At 39.0% G+C, this 16,443-nt stretch overlaps 1 protein-coding gene and 1 pseudogene across 2 annotated transcripts; both read left to right on the top strand.

Annotated features, from left to right (window-relative positions):
• Positions 1 to 3,020: 3,020 nt before the first annotated feature.
• LOC126616641 (PRA1 family protein G2-like) lies at positions 3,021 to 3,944 on the top strand (annotated as a pseudogene).
• A 2,213-nt stretch (positions 3,945 to 6,157) lies between these two features.
• LOC126616640 (WPP domain-interacting protein 2-like) lies at positions 6,158 to 9,883 on the top strand. 2 transcript variants are annotated; one of them, XM_050284709.1, is made up of 3 exons: positions 6,158 to 6,312; positions 6,454 to 7,638; positions 8,919 to 9,883. In XM_050284709.1, the coding sequence occupies exons 2-3, from the start codon at positions 6,537 to 6,539 to the stop codon at positions 9,653 to 9,655; spliced, it is 1,839 nt and encodes a 612-aa protein (XP_050140666.1). In that variant the 5' UTR covers positions 6,158 to 6,312; positions 6,454 to 6,536; the 3' UTR covers positions 9,656 to 9,883. The 2 variants fall into 2 exon arrangements, with proteins under 2 accessions (XP_050140666.1, XP_050140667.1); XM_050284710.1 differs by having other exon boundaries at positions 6,166 to 6,312; positions 6,395 to 7,638.
• Positions 9,884 to 16,443: the final 6,560 nt, after the last annotated feature.

The following is a 16,443-nucleotide window of genomic DNA, read 5'->3' as shown; positions in this document are numbered from 1 at the left end:
GTAGCCGTTAGACAGAGAGAGAGAGGTGCATTGCATGGTCAATTTAAGGTAGCCGTTGGATTCGCATTATATCTTAAATGCTTAATAATGCAGTCCGCGGTGGTACTTCGCTTTATAAGGTGCTGAAGTAAATTGACGACAAGGGCAACTTACACGAGTATATTGTTGTTGTGATATTTTATGTTAATAATATAAACAATGTTATGCAGAAATAAAATTACACACATAAATACATTATTAATGTGAAATATCACAATTGTCGTGTACTTGTGTTATGTAAAATACTATCCATATGTGAGAGAACTGAACACTTTTGTTTTCCTTCACAACAACATAAGTTAAGCCATTGTTTTTACGTGTAGATTAAAAAGTAGGGGATAGTTAGGAAGGCAAATGGATGAAAGGCGGGGATGTGAATTTTGCATGGTGAAATATCACGATTGTCGTGTACTCGTGTTATGTAAAATACTGCTCATATATGAGAGAACTGAACACTTTTGTTTTCTTTCACAACAACATAAGTTAAGCCATTGTTTTTATGTGTTTAGATTAAAAAGTAGGGGATAGTTAGGAAGGCAAATGGATGGAAGGCGGGGATGTGAATTTTGCATGGTGAAAGCTGGACAACTTCTCATTACACTCTTTACAAAGACAATGGTTCTGCTTGTTTAAATTGTGGGTTGTGGGACATTCTTTATCTTTCTTCTTGTCACTTTATTCTTACTACTAAGCCCTCTCAAAAGCATTACTTGGACTTTTTTTATATTTTTTATAGAAGCATCACTTGAACGTTGAAAACTTGATTCCACGAGTTTGTAAGTGAATCCATGTAACCAAAGTTTCATTTAAAAAAATTTTTCTTTACGAAGAAGTTGGTCATACAGGTTTTTCTTCTTAAAAATTAATTCTAATGCATCTAGTTTGTAGGTAATTGCATGTATGCGAATGTTTTTAAATTTTATACTTGACGAGAAAGTTGGTCGTTTGATTAAAGAAAGAAAGAAACTTGATTTTTCTATGCACTAATTAAAGATTTAAGAAAACATGATTGGTCATTCGGGATAACTTTGTTTAGGAAGAGAAATCCGAATGACCAACTTCATAAAATTACTTTGGTTAGGGTCGATTAAGGACTATTTTTGTTAACACACCTCATACACGCTGTCACTTTTACTAGAAATAATTTTATTAGGGTCATTAGATAATGCTAGAGAAACTAAATTTTATAAACTAAATAACATGAAGATTGATGATTGGATTATTACTTAAGTGTTGATTAATATGCTTATTTTTTTATTGATGAGAATCGAATTTAGGATAACATACATAAGCGTAAATGTTTTTTTATCACTTGAGATACAAATTTATGGTGTCTTAGCTCGCGAATAACAATGATCATTTAGTTCAATCAACTGAAAAATTTATTCAGTGTGGCAATCAAATTGTCATGTAATGTTATAAATCCACTAATGTTATAATATGTGTATCGTTTTAGTGATATTATATCATAAGTTCATGAATAACAACCTTATAGTTTACACTTATAACAACACTTAAATTTGTAACATCTCATAGCAGTATAACCTGCACACCCAAAATTTAAAGTTTATTTGAAGAAGAAATACAATCTTTTATCTTGAGCAACATCATGATAGTAAACATTCATCAAGAGATAAACTTACTTACAATCGGAGGTTAGTAATTGTAGGAGGCCTTTAAGGGAAGATTTTTTTTTTATAAAAATAGAGATTAGTTGTGTGTCTCACACTCCATCGAATTTTAACGATCCGAACAGTAAATTTTTTAAGTTGCACTTCATAGATTATCCTTACAAAATATTAACCAAATTAGAAATATTTGAGGTATTTAAATTTCTTTTTTGTGCCAAAATACCAAATCCTCATTAGTGACTTGAAAATAAGAAGGAAAAAGAAGGTGAAAAATTATCAAAAGGCATCATCATCATCATGGATCCATGTTTCGACAGATTGGAAGCAACAAAGATGGCCCACAAAACCAACATACAGGATTACTGAAAAGAGTTCGGTTTGATTCATAGAAAAACCGGATTAAATTAAGCAAAAGCTAACAAATATTGACGAACATTTTGTTATCTAACAAATTTTGAAAATTTATTATGATAATTAAATAAGCAAATGATTTCGAATTGAATTGAATTTTTATAAGAATGATCTATAAATCGAGACTTACATAATAAACGGTTCGAATCGTTAATATTCGATGCAAAGTGAATCCTACAATTAATTTCCATTTAAAAAAAATAGAATTGCCTTTCTTTTAAGACTATCTCCAAACCTGGGCTAAAAGTCAAATTACCCCCCCAAACACTCTTCAACCCATGTTAAAATTTTAGGCTAAATGCCAAATGTTATTTCTAGGCCAAATACCCCCCAGCTTTCCCCCCGGGCTAAATGTCAAATGTTTATCGGAATTTAAATTTTTTTACATTAAAATGTTCATAAAATTAATTTACAATAATCTACATATATATTTTTTTAATTGATTTAAGAAAAAAATTAGCCTAAGTTCATTCTTTAATAATTTCTGGCTAAAATTTTAGGGTAGAAGGGTTGGAGCAGAAAAGATGTTTCTGGGCTAAAAGCCAAATTTTCTAGACTAAAAAATTTGATTTTTAGCCTAAGAGTTGGAGATGATCTAAGGAGCCTAAGTAATTGTAAAATGTCACAATGTACACAACATCTTTTACATTTTACTACAAAGTAGGGAAACTCAACAAACCAACCCAAGTCTTCATCTTCCCTGTCTGTCCTACACAATCCCACTCACCAACCAATCAAACTGACAGAGACTGTCACAGCCTCACGGGAAGAGGATCGTCTCCCGATCCTCATATTTTAACCGTTCATATATCGTACTATCAATTTTTATCGAGTATTTATGTTCAACTTTAAATAAAAAAATTAAATAATTTTTAACTATACGATAAATAATTAAAATATAAGAATTCATAAGATCTCAGCAATTTGGATCCGGATGGAATAAAATCCCAGTCACACGGACTTCACAGAGTTGAAGGGTAGGTTGACGAGTCAAACATTCAAACTCCCACTCCAAAAAATGTCGCCGTCAAAGCCACAGTCACACTCCGTCACAGCAACAACCTATACCAGCATACCCATTTCCGTCTCGGGCTCCGACGCCATCACCCGATCCATCAAAAATCTCAACGACGCCGTTTCCCGCCGCCGCCCTTCGTCCGAATTCGCCTCCTCGATCTCCCGACCCGACTCCTTATCCTCCGCCCTGACCCGTATCCAGACCAACGCCAACCACTTCCGGGTCAATTACTTGTTATTCATCGGATCATGCGGGGCGCTATCCCTCATCGGGAGCCCCAGATGACTTTTGGCGACGGCGGCCGTCGTGGGGTTGTGGCTGGTGATCTATGTTTTTAGGGAGGACCCACTTGATGTGTGGGGTCACCACGTCAGCGATTGGGCCGTGATGGCGGGCCTGGTGGTTGTTTCTGGTTTGGTTGCTTGGGCGAGCAGTGGGCTTGTGAACGTTACATTGGGCCTCGGAGTTGGGCTTGTGTTGTGTGGGGTCCACGGGCTGCTTCGGAACACAGAAGGCTTGTTTCTCAACGAGAATGAAGCTGCTTCTCAGGGATTGATTGGGCCCACATCTTCATCAGTCTGATAATTCAATTATTTGTTTTTTTTTTAATTCGGGTTTGGTGTGTAATTTTGTGTGACTTCAAAACAAGCGACAAAGAAATGTTTGTCGTTTTAATTTATTTTAATTTAATATTTTTGAATTTTTTTGGGGTGGTTTTTTGGATTTTGGTGTGTTGGGTTGGATTGATTTGTGTGTGTAAATATGTAATTGACAATGGACTGCGTTTCCCTTTGTAACATTGATTTGTGGATTCTATTTTCATGGAATGAAAACATTTGATTTCATTTTCACTTGTGTCGCTAAATCATTCGAGGGCGAATCTTAGCGTAACAGAATTGTTGCTTTTTTGTAACCAAAAGACTACGGGTTCGAGTCGTGAAAACAGTCTCTTTGCAAAACAAGGTTAAGGCTGCCTACGATAAACATTCATAACCTAACTCTCATAAAGTGGAGAGCCTTGTTGGCTCGTGGTCGCCTTTTTACTCTAACTCACAAGGAGAAAATTTGAATTCAGATAAAAAGTAACCAAAAACACTGCTCCGACCAACTGATCTAACCAATTCCGAATTTCTATGTTCATGCTCAAATATTACCTTGATTTAGTTGTACTGAATTGCACTTAAGTGTGTATGCAGTCTATTTTAAGTGATAGAAGAAAGGTCCTTGTCACCCTAACCATAACACATGTTATGGACCATGTCACTTCACACCTGGCAAACCTTTTATTGCTTTATCTATCAAAATGGGACCCTTGATTTTAATGCTTGTTTGGCTAGAGCAAATGTATTCTCTAATATGTAAATGCATTCATTCATACGCACTCGAGCTTTTTTTTGCGGTTTATTTAGTTTAAAGTATAAAATCGCCTGTAAAAAATGAAATTTTATTGTGCAAAATTGAAGGGAAAAAAAAAACTGCCAAATTTCTGTGCTCTTATTCTCTTACTTGAAGAAGTTATAAGGTCTACTAAATTGCTGATATTACAAACTAAACTAAGATTTGATTACAAGTGTTAACAAAACTGAGTTCCTCATAGAACGAAGGATTGCTTGTGTCCAAAGCAACAGAGATTTTCATTTCATTAAATCTTGCTTCTCAGTCTCACTAACTTTGCCAAAGTTTCTCGGGCTGCCAATGTCTGGGCATGGTTATGCCAAAGCATCACTGCTCTGATGCTGCTACAAGTCCCGCACAGCTCTTCGTCGCTGTCGAAATGCCCGCCTCAAAGCAGCAATTTCGCCCTCGTCTCCAGCAATGTCGCCTAAGCCTTCAACAGCGTCGTCACGTCTTGCCACACGCATTCGTCCACCCCTTGGTTGCTTTGCAGCTTGTTCTTCCAGCAGAGAAAGCCGTGGCACCGGTCTTGGATTTGGGAATACGAAGGATTTCTCTACTTCTTCGAGTACGTTAGTGCACACCTTTAGAAGCTCCAGTGCCTGAGACACGGGCACATATGTCATATACAAGTGGATAGACACTTGAAAAAACTTCCCTCCACTTACAGTAACATAGCACCATCGTGTTTTGAGTATACTGAAAATGAAAATTTAACCAAATGTGGATTTGAATGACGACGCATTTGCAGCTGTTTAGATCGACAAGTTCACCTTTTATTACTACAACTAAATTAATGACAATATATTATATTTGGTACCCAAACCCTTAGATTGATGATATGCACGAATCACGGTTCATTTGATTCTGCAGTCATTGAATGGAAAATACAATCCTGAGCATAACAGTTCACTCAAATAAAACTGAGAAAGATTATAAATTATTAACATTCTAAAATCATCTTTAATGGAGGACAATGATTCAAAACTGATATAATTTATTAAAGAAGATATTCGAACTCGAGTAGAAAGAGAGAGTGATTACGTGTGGCTAGCAATTCGATTTTATATATCTACGAGCTCGTTTGAAAATACTTTTAAAATAATTAAAAATTTTTTTAGAGAAAATGTTTTTGGATTCCAAAAGCATTTGAAGTGTTTTATGTAATAAACATCAGTTATGTTCTTCTTAAAAGAAGAACTTTAGGTATTTTTTCGAGATTCACTTGCATTTTTGCTTAAGATTGGTATTAAAAATATTTCACCAAAAGCACTTTCAGCTATATTAAAATCATTTCTAAATAATTTTCTTAAACAAATGCTATAGTTTAATCCAAACTACTATAATACCAACTTAATCCATGTTTGTAATGCTAAATGAAGCCATAATAAATGAGGAGAAACTCCAACTTAGAACTTCAAGTCCAAATCAAACGTTCATAACCACTTGAACTATAAGATCTTTGTTTGAGACGAAGTTTTAGAGTAGAAACAAACATAAAACAAAATTACCAAACAAATACAAGAAGAAGCCGATCCATCAGATGGCCAGCGGTGGCCAATGGTGTGCGGTGGAGGGTGGGCCCACCCCTCGTGCATGTGGCCATGCTCAGTGTCCCCCACGTTCCCTCCACCCTTATTTAATCCCCCCCTTTATCATTTTTTCCCGTTAATTAATAATTAGTCGAATTAAATTTTCCTAATTAACTTTTCATCGCTATAAGATAGCAAATCCGATCACAATTTAGGGTTTCCAATGCCCATCGAATTTATCTTCTACCTGCGTCTTCTTCTAGGCTTCAGGCAGTTAATTCCAACGGTAAGTTTCCCAATTCCCCAAAATCCCAAATTTTGAATTCGTCGTTTCGTTTTTTTATTTTTCTGAATTTTCAATTATTCAGGATTTAATTGCTCTGCCGGTTCATGATCGAAATTTAATTTCAGTTTTTTGTAATGCTAGATTTTGGGTCTGGGTTGGAATGATAGTTGTTCTTGATCTGATTGAATTGGGGGTGAGGGAAAAGCCCTAAATTGTTCTATGTTATGGATTTGGAAAATGAATCTGTGGAAGATGATGTAGTAAACCCACAAGCAGTTTCCGATTTTGCTGCTGCTGATGGCGATGACGGTAGTAGTAATTCGATTAGGAACAACGGGTCATGTGGTAATGAGATTGGAAATGTAGCAGATAGTAGAGATAATGATGGTGGCACTGAACAGGCAGTGAATTCGAGTCCTCCGGCAGCCAAATCTCCCGTTGGGGGGTCACCTCCAACCGTCAAAGGGCGCGGCTTAAGAAAGTGGAAAAGAATTAAGAGAAATTTTGCCAAGGACGATAATGACAATGCAGTTGATGATTCTAGTAAAGTTTTGAAGCGGGGTTTGTCCGGTAATGGAAACCCAGTTAAGCCAAAGAATTCGCCCATTGAGATCAGGCATAATAATAGTGATGTTTCTGTTGGATCCGTGAATAGGTTGAGAAATGTGGGAGTTGCTGATAGCTTTGCCATTCCTGGTTCAAGTTCGGATTCTAGGTTTGCTGTGGGTTCTGCATTTGCTGCTGCCGCAGATTCTGACAACAGTGAGGATCGGAGTAGCAAGTCTTCAACAGCTGCCAGTGTTCCAAAGGCCAAGTTTGAGCTCCCTGCAGCATTTGGGCATGCGTGGGATAAGAACAAGATGAAGAGTACTAGCAGGAGGAGTGTGAGCAATTCAGCTCAAAAAGCTCAACAGGGAAAGACACGAGCTGAAAGTAGTAAGAAGCATAGAGGAGACAGGGGCACAGTTGAGAAGGAAAACTCTTATTCCAGCATGGAATCTGACTCAAGAAGCTCCAACTTTTTCTTTATGCAGAGTCCAATTTTGACTAGTAACAGGAAGCAAAGTGGAAGATCAATGAGTCATGATGGAGAAGACAGTGATGAAGTTCATGCAAGTGAACCACAATACAGTGAAGAAGCTCAAACTGGTTATAGCAAAGAGAATTTGGGAGATGTTGAAGATTTTTCTCAGGGTGACTTTCCGACGGACTTGCCGTGGATGGCTAAGGGAGGAAAGAATAAGGATCATAGGTCCTTGACAGATCAAGATCCACTGGTTGAGGCTATCCGTAATCTCCAGTCTGTACAAGAAGCACTGGCTAAAGGTTTGCCTAAAACTGCTGAAATATAAATAATTACGAAATAAAGTTGGTGTTTTTGTCTTGTATTGCTGCTTTCCATATGTTTAACGTGTTGGTGTTCTAATAAATTTGATGAATCCCCCATATTGTTCATTGCCTAATTAGAATTTTTTGTTCAGCTACTACTTCCTGTGATGATCAGGATAGGGTAGGAACCAGTAGAATAACTATTAAAATCATAGAAAGATTATTTTGAAAAACCTGATCGTGCAAAACTGTGGTCTGTGCTAAACATGTCAATTTTATTTTGTAAAAGTCCAAGTATAGATTTAGGAGTTCTGCAAGCAAAGTTTTTGGTCATTTTTAGAGTAGTCTGAAGGACCTCTTGACTAGAGTAGTCTGCAAACAATGTAATCAATGGGTGGGAGAGTCTCCATGGCAGCCATATGCTAATCTTCTTCTAAGTTTGTACTTTTATAAGTGTAAGTTTGTACTTTTACAAGTGCAAGTTTGTTCAATTTTCACATGTTTAGGGGATCTTAATAAGGGTTTGTGAAATACCTCCCATCTTATGTGCCTCGTGGGTAATATATTTGGTGAATCTTTCTGGTTGATACATAAACATTTTGAGAAGCCCAGATGTTACCATAACTCGTTGTATCATCATTGAAGTTATTGTCTTGTCTTGCATTCTTTTTTATACTCAGAAGTCTTGGTGTAATGGCACTTACTGTTTCTCTTTCCCTCTTTTACACTAAAGGCTTGGTTCGAGAAACTAGTATTGTTTGCTTTTTGCTCCATCCGTCTTGGTTATTGTATCATTTTCCTTTTATTTCTTGTGGGTTCATTGTTTTACCCCTTCCTACGAGTGCATTTTGGCTCACCACCCTAAAGTGGTGGTAATACTTACCACCCCATTAAATACCGTTAGATTAGTTTAAATTTCGAGATTTGTGTAGTAGATAGATTAAATCAAACTCATCCAACGGTAATCAATAGGGTCATGAGCATCACATCACTTTAGTGTGGTGAGCAAAAATATTCCCCTTTAGTGTGGTCTGCATATTGAGACTTTGATTAATGGGCTGCGCTTTGCTTTTCAAAGTAGTTTTGGTTTATTTCCCTTCTTAACTTATTGCTGTCTGTGTTTCTTATTAGCGATGGTTTGTTTCCTGCTGAAGCTATTTTTGACTGCTTTGTCTGAAATATGAATTTTGATTGTGTTTTCCTTTTTTGGGGGTTCTGCTATATTGTTATGGCTGTTTTTGGACATCAAATTAACGGAGTCATGTGTGTTCATGCAGAGGTTCAGAAATTTGGGGAGATTGGGAAGGAAACTTTGTCAGCGGATTCTATTGGTGGTAGTATACCTGCCAATATCTATTCAAGTGATCCGGGAATCAATGAATCTAACTTATCTGACCATTTGGGTTCTGATAAGATTGGACAAAGTTCTTCAAAGTCCTTGGAATCTCAGGTCTTGAGTTTGAAACAAAATGTGAAGCTTTTGGAAAGCAAGCTGGACGAGACGAGAGCTATACTGGAGGTGAAAGAATCCAGGGTTGCTGAACTTGAAGATATGATTAACGTTAGCAAGTCTGCAAAAGAAGATTCAGGTAGTACCGTAGGTTTAGAGGAAGAAAAAAGTCGAGAGCTAGAGACTGAACTTGATGGCGTGTTTAGGCAAGTGATTGAAGCTCAGGTTGAGTTCATTGCTATTAAAAGTTCCACACAGAGGTTGAAGTTTGCTGCAGGTGGCCAAATCGCACTGCTTGATGAGCAAGAAGCAGTAGCCGGAGAACAAGCACAGATGCTGAACAAGCTTGGAGAAGTAGAAATTAGGGCCGCAAAGCTAAAGGAACGAACAATGGAGTTGGGAAAATTATCCGGAGATATTTTAGAGACCGAAGAGGTTTTCACCATCCAGAAGAGGTTTTGTAAGATTACTTCTTGTCTTTTTATTCAGTTAATATTGCTGGGCTTGGCGATCTTGTTTTTTCACTCGCAGTCATCCCATCAAGGGGTGGCTGTACCCACCTGAGCACGAGAGTAGCAACGCCATGTTGTTTTTGTGTATTCTCAACCTCCTTAGGCAAATACTGGAAGGTTAAATTTGATCTTTTATCGTGTAGAACCCTTTTCTTCCTCATTTGTTTTTCTGTTTCCGTTTTTATGCAACAGTGTTGTAATTTTTGCTTTCATAGGAACAAAAGCATCTCAAAACGATTGCTTATATATAAGTGCTTATAGCGTATTGTACATTCCGTAACTGTAATTTTCGCGTTGTCAATTTTGTTTGGTGGATTGTTTTATGAGTCGAAATTTAAGGAACGTCGAATCACTTGTAACGGATGTTCCTTGACGATGTTTAAGACATAATTTAAGGTCTTCTGGCACCCATCCGGCTTGGCTTTGCTTAACAAAAGACCAGACCAAGACGAGTGCATGTTGGGACATTATTCCTAAATATTATAGGAGATTCTGGGAGATTTTGGGAGTCCTGTTTTAGGTAGGAGTTGATTTTGTATATTTAATTGAGATCTGTGTGTAAAGGAGGGGGAGGACGTCAGGTAGTCGACAGTCAGCACTCCTAGGTTACGTTGAATCCTTATAAAAATGAATCTAGAACGAAATCGCGTTAAAGCTAGGGCATCACCTGTAAGTTGCATGTTGTGTGGTCAGAACCGAGCGCAATGACATTCTAGAATTCATATAGCCGATCCCATTTAGTGAGAAAAAGCTTTGTTGTTGTTGTAATTGAAATTTGTGTGTACATAGTCTTCCTTATGGAACTCAGCTTGTATGCTTATGTATTGTAAAACCATGAAGCATCAATATTATCATTGAAGTTATTCAGCCTCTCGCCCTTGACCAAATCTTCTCGCCTTGATCAAATCGTCTTCACCAATAGTTGCATTCAAAATTCAAACATGATGATGAAAGTGCTAATGTTATTATATACACGGCCGCCACCCGGAAGCTCGAGAGATTAGATGTTGCAGAACAATCTAATGAGAACTCCAGTCAAATGTATCCAACAAAAGTCGCATGACGGATTGTTGGTTTTGATGGCAAATGTCTTGAGCTCAATGATAACTTGACTCGCCCCTATTTGTATGAGCATCGAGCTCGGTTGTATTGTCAACGACAGTCGTTTTTTCAATGTCGTGTCAATAGATTGTGAGATGCCAGGTATTGGACGATGGATCAGTTCATCCGAAAGAAAGATTAATGAGAAAGACATAAAGTTGTTTTTGACTGCAACTGATTCAATGTCTTTGGTTTTGAACGGACAAGGATCGTCTGCCCTCCACTTCCGGTGCTCTTTCCGTGCCCTCCTGTTTGTGTGGTCACGGTTAAACCACGTCAACATTTTATATTACTATTCATTTTTGTCTTATTATATCTATAAAAAAATAATATAAAATGTTGACGTGGCTTAACCGTGGCCACACAAAACAGGAGGACACGAGAAGGGCACCGGAAGTGAAGGTCAGACAATCCTTGTCCGTTTTGAACGACGATCAGCAGTGGGCCGAGCAGTTTTGGATTTTCGCGAAGAAAATCCAGCCTATGATGATTAAAACCATAGGGTTTAATAGTAACAAGGTACAAGATACACATGGTTATACATCGAAGAAAATTCAGTCTACGATGATTAAAACCATAGTTTGTTATGGATCATGAATAGTGAGTGAAATGAAAATTTTCTTTTGTGTTAATTCGAATATTTCCAAAAAGTATGCTTTTGTTGGTATATTGAAACACCAGATTTAATATTTGCAATCAACTCCGTCAGTAAATAATGTAAATTAGCAACAATTGAGTTGTAATAAAAAACCAAATGATGGCTTAATTAGTAGTGACATATCGAAAATACACACGATTAGTATTGCCAAAAGCTGACATAACGCCTCCTCACTCGAGACTCCTTTGGAGATGCTTCTCTAAAAAGCACTTCTGGGCAGAACGAGACAAGACTTGGCCTCACATGTATCCATTTCGTACGTGTTACATGAGTCATCCGTGCTCTTCACGATCCACTTCCCCACGGTCGCGCAGTCCACAGATGAATCTCAGTTTGTACGACCAAATATACACACATAAAAATTACGAAAGTACCAAGTTGATTACAGTCATAACTGAAGCTAAAGAACCGGCGTAACAGCAACAACAACAATGGTAAGAACATCTCCAAGTCTTTTAACTGCATCGACACCCTTCCAGTGTGATTTGAACCGTTTTAAAGACGGGTCCGGTGCCAAGAGCCGCAAAGTTAAAACAGCGTAGTCCGGCACAAATGCACAACTGAACCGGTAAAATCATAACACACATTTACCCTGCTGCTATAATTGTAATTGTAAGAGCAGTATATAGACAGATTAGACAAGGGTATAATTAGTTAGATGTTTGTTAAAAGTTTGTTAGGTTTCTTATGTAAATAGACAGATTAGACAAGGGTATAATTGTAATTGTAAGAGCAGTATATTGTCTATATATACACTGCCATACCATTGTAACTTTTAACAAAGAATTAATATAAGAGAGATATTTAGAAACTGTGATTTCTACATGGTACCATCGCCAAATCGCCTCACGGCTTCTTCGATCCTGCCATTTTCTTCTGCTCCTCTCTGATCTTCTTCTCCGGTGAAATTGATTGCGTTGTTCTTCTACTCCGATTCAGGTTCTCGACTTCTTTTTCTTGAATCTTAATGGCGTCTCCCTTTGCATCCTCATCTCCAATTGAGTCGGTGCCTCCTCCCAACCCTAATTCTTCAAACCCTAATTCTTCTTCCCCAAATCTCAATTCCTCTCAGATGTATAATTCTCTCACGATCCAGAACATTGGCAGCATGGTTCCGATCAAGCTCCGGCGATCCAATTATCTGCCATGGCGTGCTTTGTTTGCTCCGATTCTTCGTCGCTACAAGCTCCTTGGGATTGTTGATGGCACTGAGCCTTGTCCATCTCCCTTTCTTCCTGATCGCTCTCTTAATCCTGCTTTTGAGCAATGGTATGAGAAATATCAGAATCTGCTTATCTGGTTCAATTCAACGCTCTTTGAGGAAATCATTCCGTTCACAGTCGGTGTCTCTTCCGCTCGTGATCTCTGGCTCAAACTTGAGCAGCGTTTTGGTGGTGTCTCGAATGCACACATTCATCAATTGCGTTCGAAGCTTCAAAATATTCAGAAAGGTTCTCAGTCCATGTCTGACTATCTTCAAAAAATCAAGGAGATCTCCGATTCTCTCACTGCTGCTGGTGTATCTCTCACTGATCGTGATCTCTCACTGATCGTGATCTCATTGCTGCAACTCTTGCTGGTCTCTCTGATGATTTTGAATCGTTTACTGATTCTATCTTACTTCGTCTTTCGTCTACTTCTTTGGATGAATTACATGGCTTGTTGCTCACTAAGGAGTTATCCATGGAGCGTCGTAAGAAAATCTCTTCCTCTGAGCCTTTTCATGCCTTTTCTGTGCAAGGCCAACCGCCTCTACTTCCCACACCACCGCAAGCTCTTGCTGCTCAGACTCCTGGAGCATCACCACTTCATAATTCCTTTCGGTATAATTCTAACCGAAGCTACAATCGTGGTTCTAATCGAGGCTACACCCGTGGTTCCAATCGAGGCTCCAATCGTGGTTTTAATCGTAGCAACTCCAACTCTGGTTTCTCTCGTGGTTCTTATAATTCTGGATTCAACTGTCATGCCTCTCCTTCAGGTCACAAAACTCCCTGTCAAATTTGTGGTTCTACTAGCCATGAAGCTCTTGATTGCTTCGACAGAATGAATCCAGAAATCTCAGGCAAGTTTCCCCCAGCTAAACTTGCTGCCATGTGTGCTCATTACACTGCGAAGTCCTCCAATTCTTGGCTCATAGATTCGGGTGCTACCTCTCACATTACAAATGATATCGCCAATATTCAATCTCCAACTCCCTACCATGGTGAAGACAAGGTGTACATCGGAGATGGTAAAGGTCTGTCTATTGCTCATACTGGCACATCTACTTTGCATACTCCTGCTTCTTCTTTTCAATTACACAATGTTCTTTATGTGCCTCATATGAAATACAGTCTACTCTCTGCCTATCAGTTTATCAAAGATAATGATTGTTCATTGACTCTTGACATTCATGGATCCTCTGTCAAGGATCGTTTTACGGGGATGACGCTTTTGCGGGGCCCAGTTAGAGGTGGATTCTTTCCTCTTCAAGGCTCTTCTTCCTCCAAAGCTCCTACCTCTCCTACTGCACTCGTAAGTAGTTCTACTAATGTTCGCATTTGGCACAGCAGACTTGGTCACCCCTCTTCTGTTATCTTTCGGAAAGTTCTGTCTACGAATAAAGTTGTTGTCCAAGGCAGATCGTCTCCAGACTTCTTTTGCAAAGACTGTGCTTTGGCAAAGAATCACAAGCTTCCCTTTGGTACTACTCCATCTGCATCTTCGACCAGTCTTGAATTGTTGCATTGTGATGTCTGGGGGCCGTCTCCTGTTGTATCCGTCAGTGGCTATAGATATTACTTGCTTATTGTTGATGATTACAACAAGTATAGTTGGTATTTTCCCTTAAAGTCTAAGTCTTCTGTATTTTCAACCTTTGTGGAGTTCAAATCCTATGTAGAGAACACTATTGGTAATAAAATCAAGGTTGTTCGATCTGATTCAGGGGGTGAGTTTACAAGTCATCAGTTTCAGCATTTTCTTAAACTTCATGGCATTTTACAACAATTTAGTTGCCCTCATACTCCTGAGCAAAATGGATACGTTGAAAGGAAACATCGCCATTTGGTTGAAACTGCTCGTACACTCTTAGTGCAATTTCAAGTGCCTCATATGTTTTGGGTTGAAGCTTTTTCTACTGCTATCTATCTCATTAATCGACTTCCACTTGGTGGTCTATTGCAATCTCCTTGGGAACTCCTCTTCTTCACTTCTCCAGATTATTCTCGCCTTCGAGTTTTTGGCTGTGGTTGTTATCCCTGGCTCAAACCCTATACGACATCCAAGTTGGATAGTAAGAGTAAATCCTGTGTATTTCTTGGGTACAGTCTTCAGCACAAGGGGTATCGCTGTCTTGATCCACTTACCCAACGTGTTTATATCTCTCGGCATGTATTATTTGATGAGACCACTTTTCCATTCCATACTCTATCCTCTGCCACTGTTCTTCCCCCTCATTCCTTTGCTGATACTTCCCAAGTAAATCCTTGTGTCAACCTGCAATTTCCTATCCTTGCTCCTTCTTCCCCTGCTCCTTTGAGTTCATCACCTGCTCCTTTGATTAATCCCTCTAGCACACATTCTCCTGTACCTCTACTGCATTCTCAAGTGCATCCCTCTCATGTGCCCTCTTCAGTCCCCTTATATCCACTCTCCCCTCCTCCCACTAATATCCATCATATGATCACACGATCTAAAGCTGGTATCTCTAAACCCAAAGCCTACTCAGCCACCAACCATTCTTTACCTAACACTGTTGATGTTATTCCCTCTACTTATCTTCAGGCCTCCAAACATGCCCATTGGAGATCTGCTATGCAGGATGAGTATAATGCCCTGCAATCCACGGGCACTTGGTCTCTCGTTCCGTTTCAATCTCATCATAATATTGTTGGCTGTAAGTGGGTGTTTCGGGTTAAGAAACATCCGGATGGCACTATAGATCGATACAAAGCTAGGCTTGTGGCCAAAGGCTTTCATCAGCAAGCTGGTTTGGATTACAAGGAAACGTTTAGTCCAGTTGCCAAACCAGTCACCATTCGCATTCTTCTATCTCTTGCGGTTCAATATGATTGGTTTCTCAACCAATTGGATATCAGTAATGCTTTTCTGCACGGAGACCTTCAAGAAGATGTCTATATGCAGCAACCCCCCGGTTTCAGTGATCCCAATTATCCTCATCATGTCTGCAAACTTCGAAAATCCTTGTATGGATTGAAACAAGCTCATCGGGCCTGGTTTGACAAACTCTTTGTAGTTCTGAAGTCCTTAGGATTCCATCAATCACAATCTGATGCTTCTTTGTTTGTGATTCAAACACATGTCCCCATTATTGTCTTGGTGTATGTCGATGACATTCTTGTCACCGGTCCAAATCCTACTGCTTGTCACAGTTTCATTCAGCAACTCAGTACTATTTTTCCTGTGAAGGACTTAGGCCCCTTGCATTATTTTTTGGGTCTTGAGGTTCAGAGATCCTCTGCTGGTCTTTTCCTACATCAAAGCAAGTATATCCTTAACCTGCTTCACAAGACAAACATGGCTGGTGCTAAACCCTGTCTTACACCTCTTGTGTCAGTCCAACTTGATCACACAGGTTCCTTGTTACCTGATCCACACGAGTACAAATCCATTGTAGGTGCCTTGCAATACTTAACTTGGACACGACCTGATTTATCTTTTGTTGTCAATCAGGTCTGTCAATTTATGCATGCTCCCCGTGAACCACATCTTCAAGCAGCTAAACGCATTCTCAGATTTCTGAAAGCCACAGTCAGCCATGGTTTGTGGTTCAAGAAAGGTGATATTCATCTTACTGCCTATTCGGATGCTGATTGGGCCGGCTGTCCTTTTGATCGACGCTCTACTAGTGGATATTGTATATTTCTGGGATCCAATCTTATCAGCTGGAGTGCTAAGAAGCAACCAACGGTTGCTCGTTCCTCCACTGAAGCCGAATACAGGTCGTTAGCCCACACAGCAGCTGAAATCACATGGATTTGTAAAGTGTTCAAGGATCTTGGTCTTCACCTTCCTCATGTTCCTTCTCTCTGGTGTGACAACCTGTCTGCCATATCTCTTGCTTCCAATCCGGTTTT

This window comes from Malus sylvestris, chromosome 3 (assembly GCF_916048215.2).
Source record: "Malus sylvestris chromosome 3, drMalSylv7.2, whole genome shotgun sequence".
In the NCBI taxonomy this organism is placed as follows: Eukaryota; Viridiplantae; Streptophyta; class Magnoliopsida; order Rosales; family Rosaceae; genus Malus; species Malus sylvestris.
Note: the sequence above shows the minus strand (reverse complement) of the source record. Positions and strands in the feature narration are given on the sequence as shown.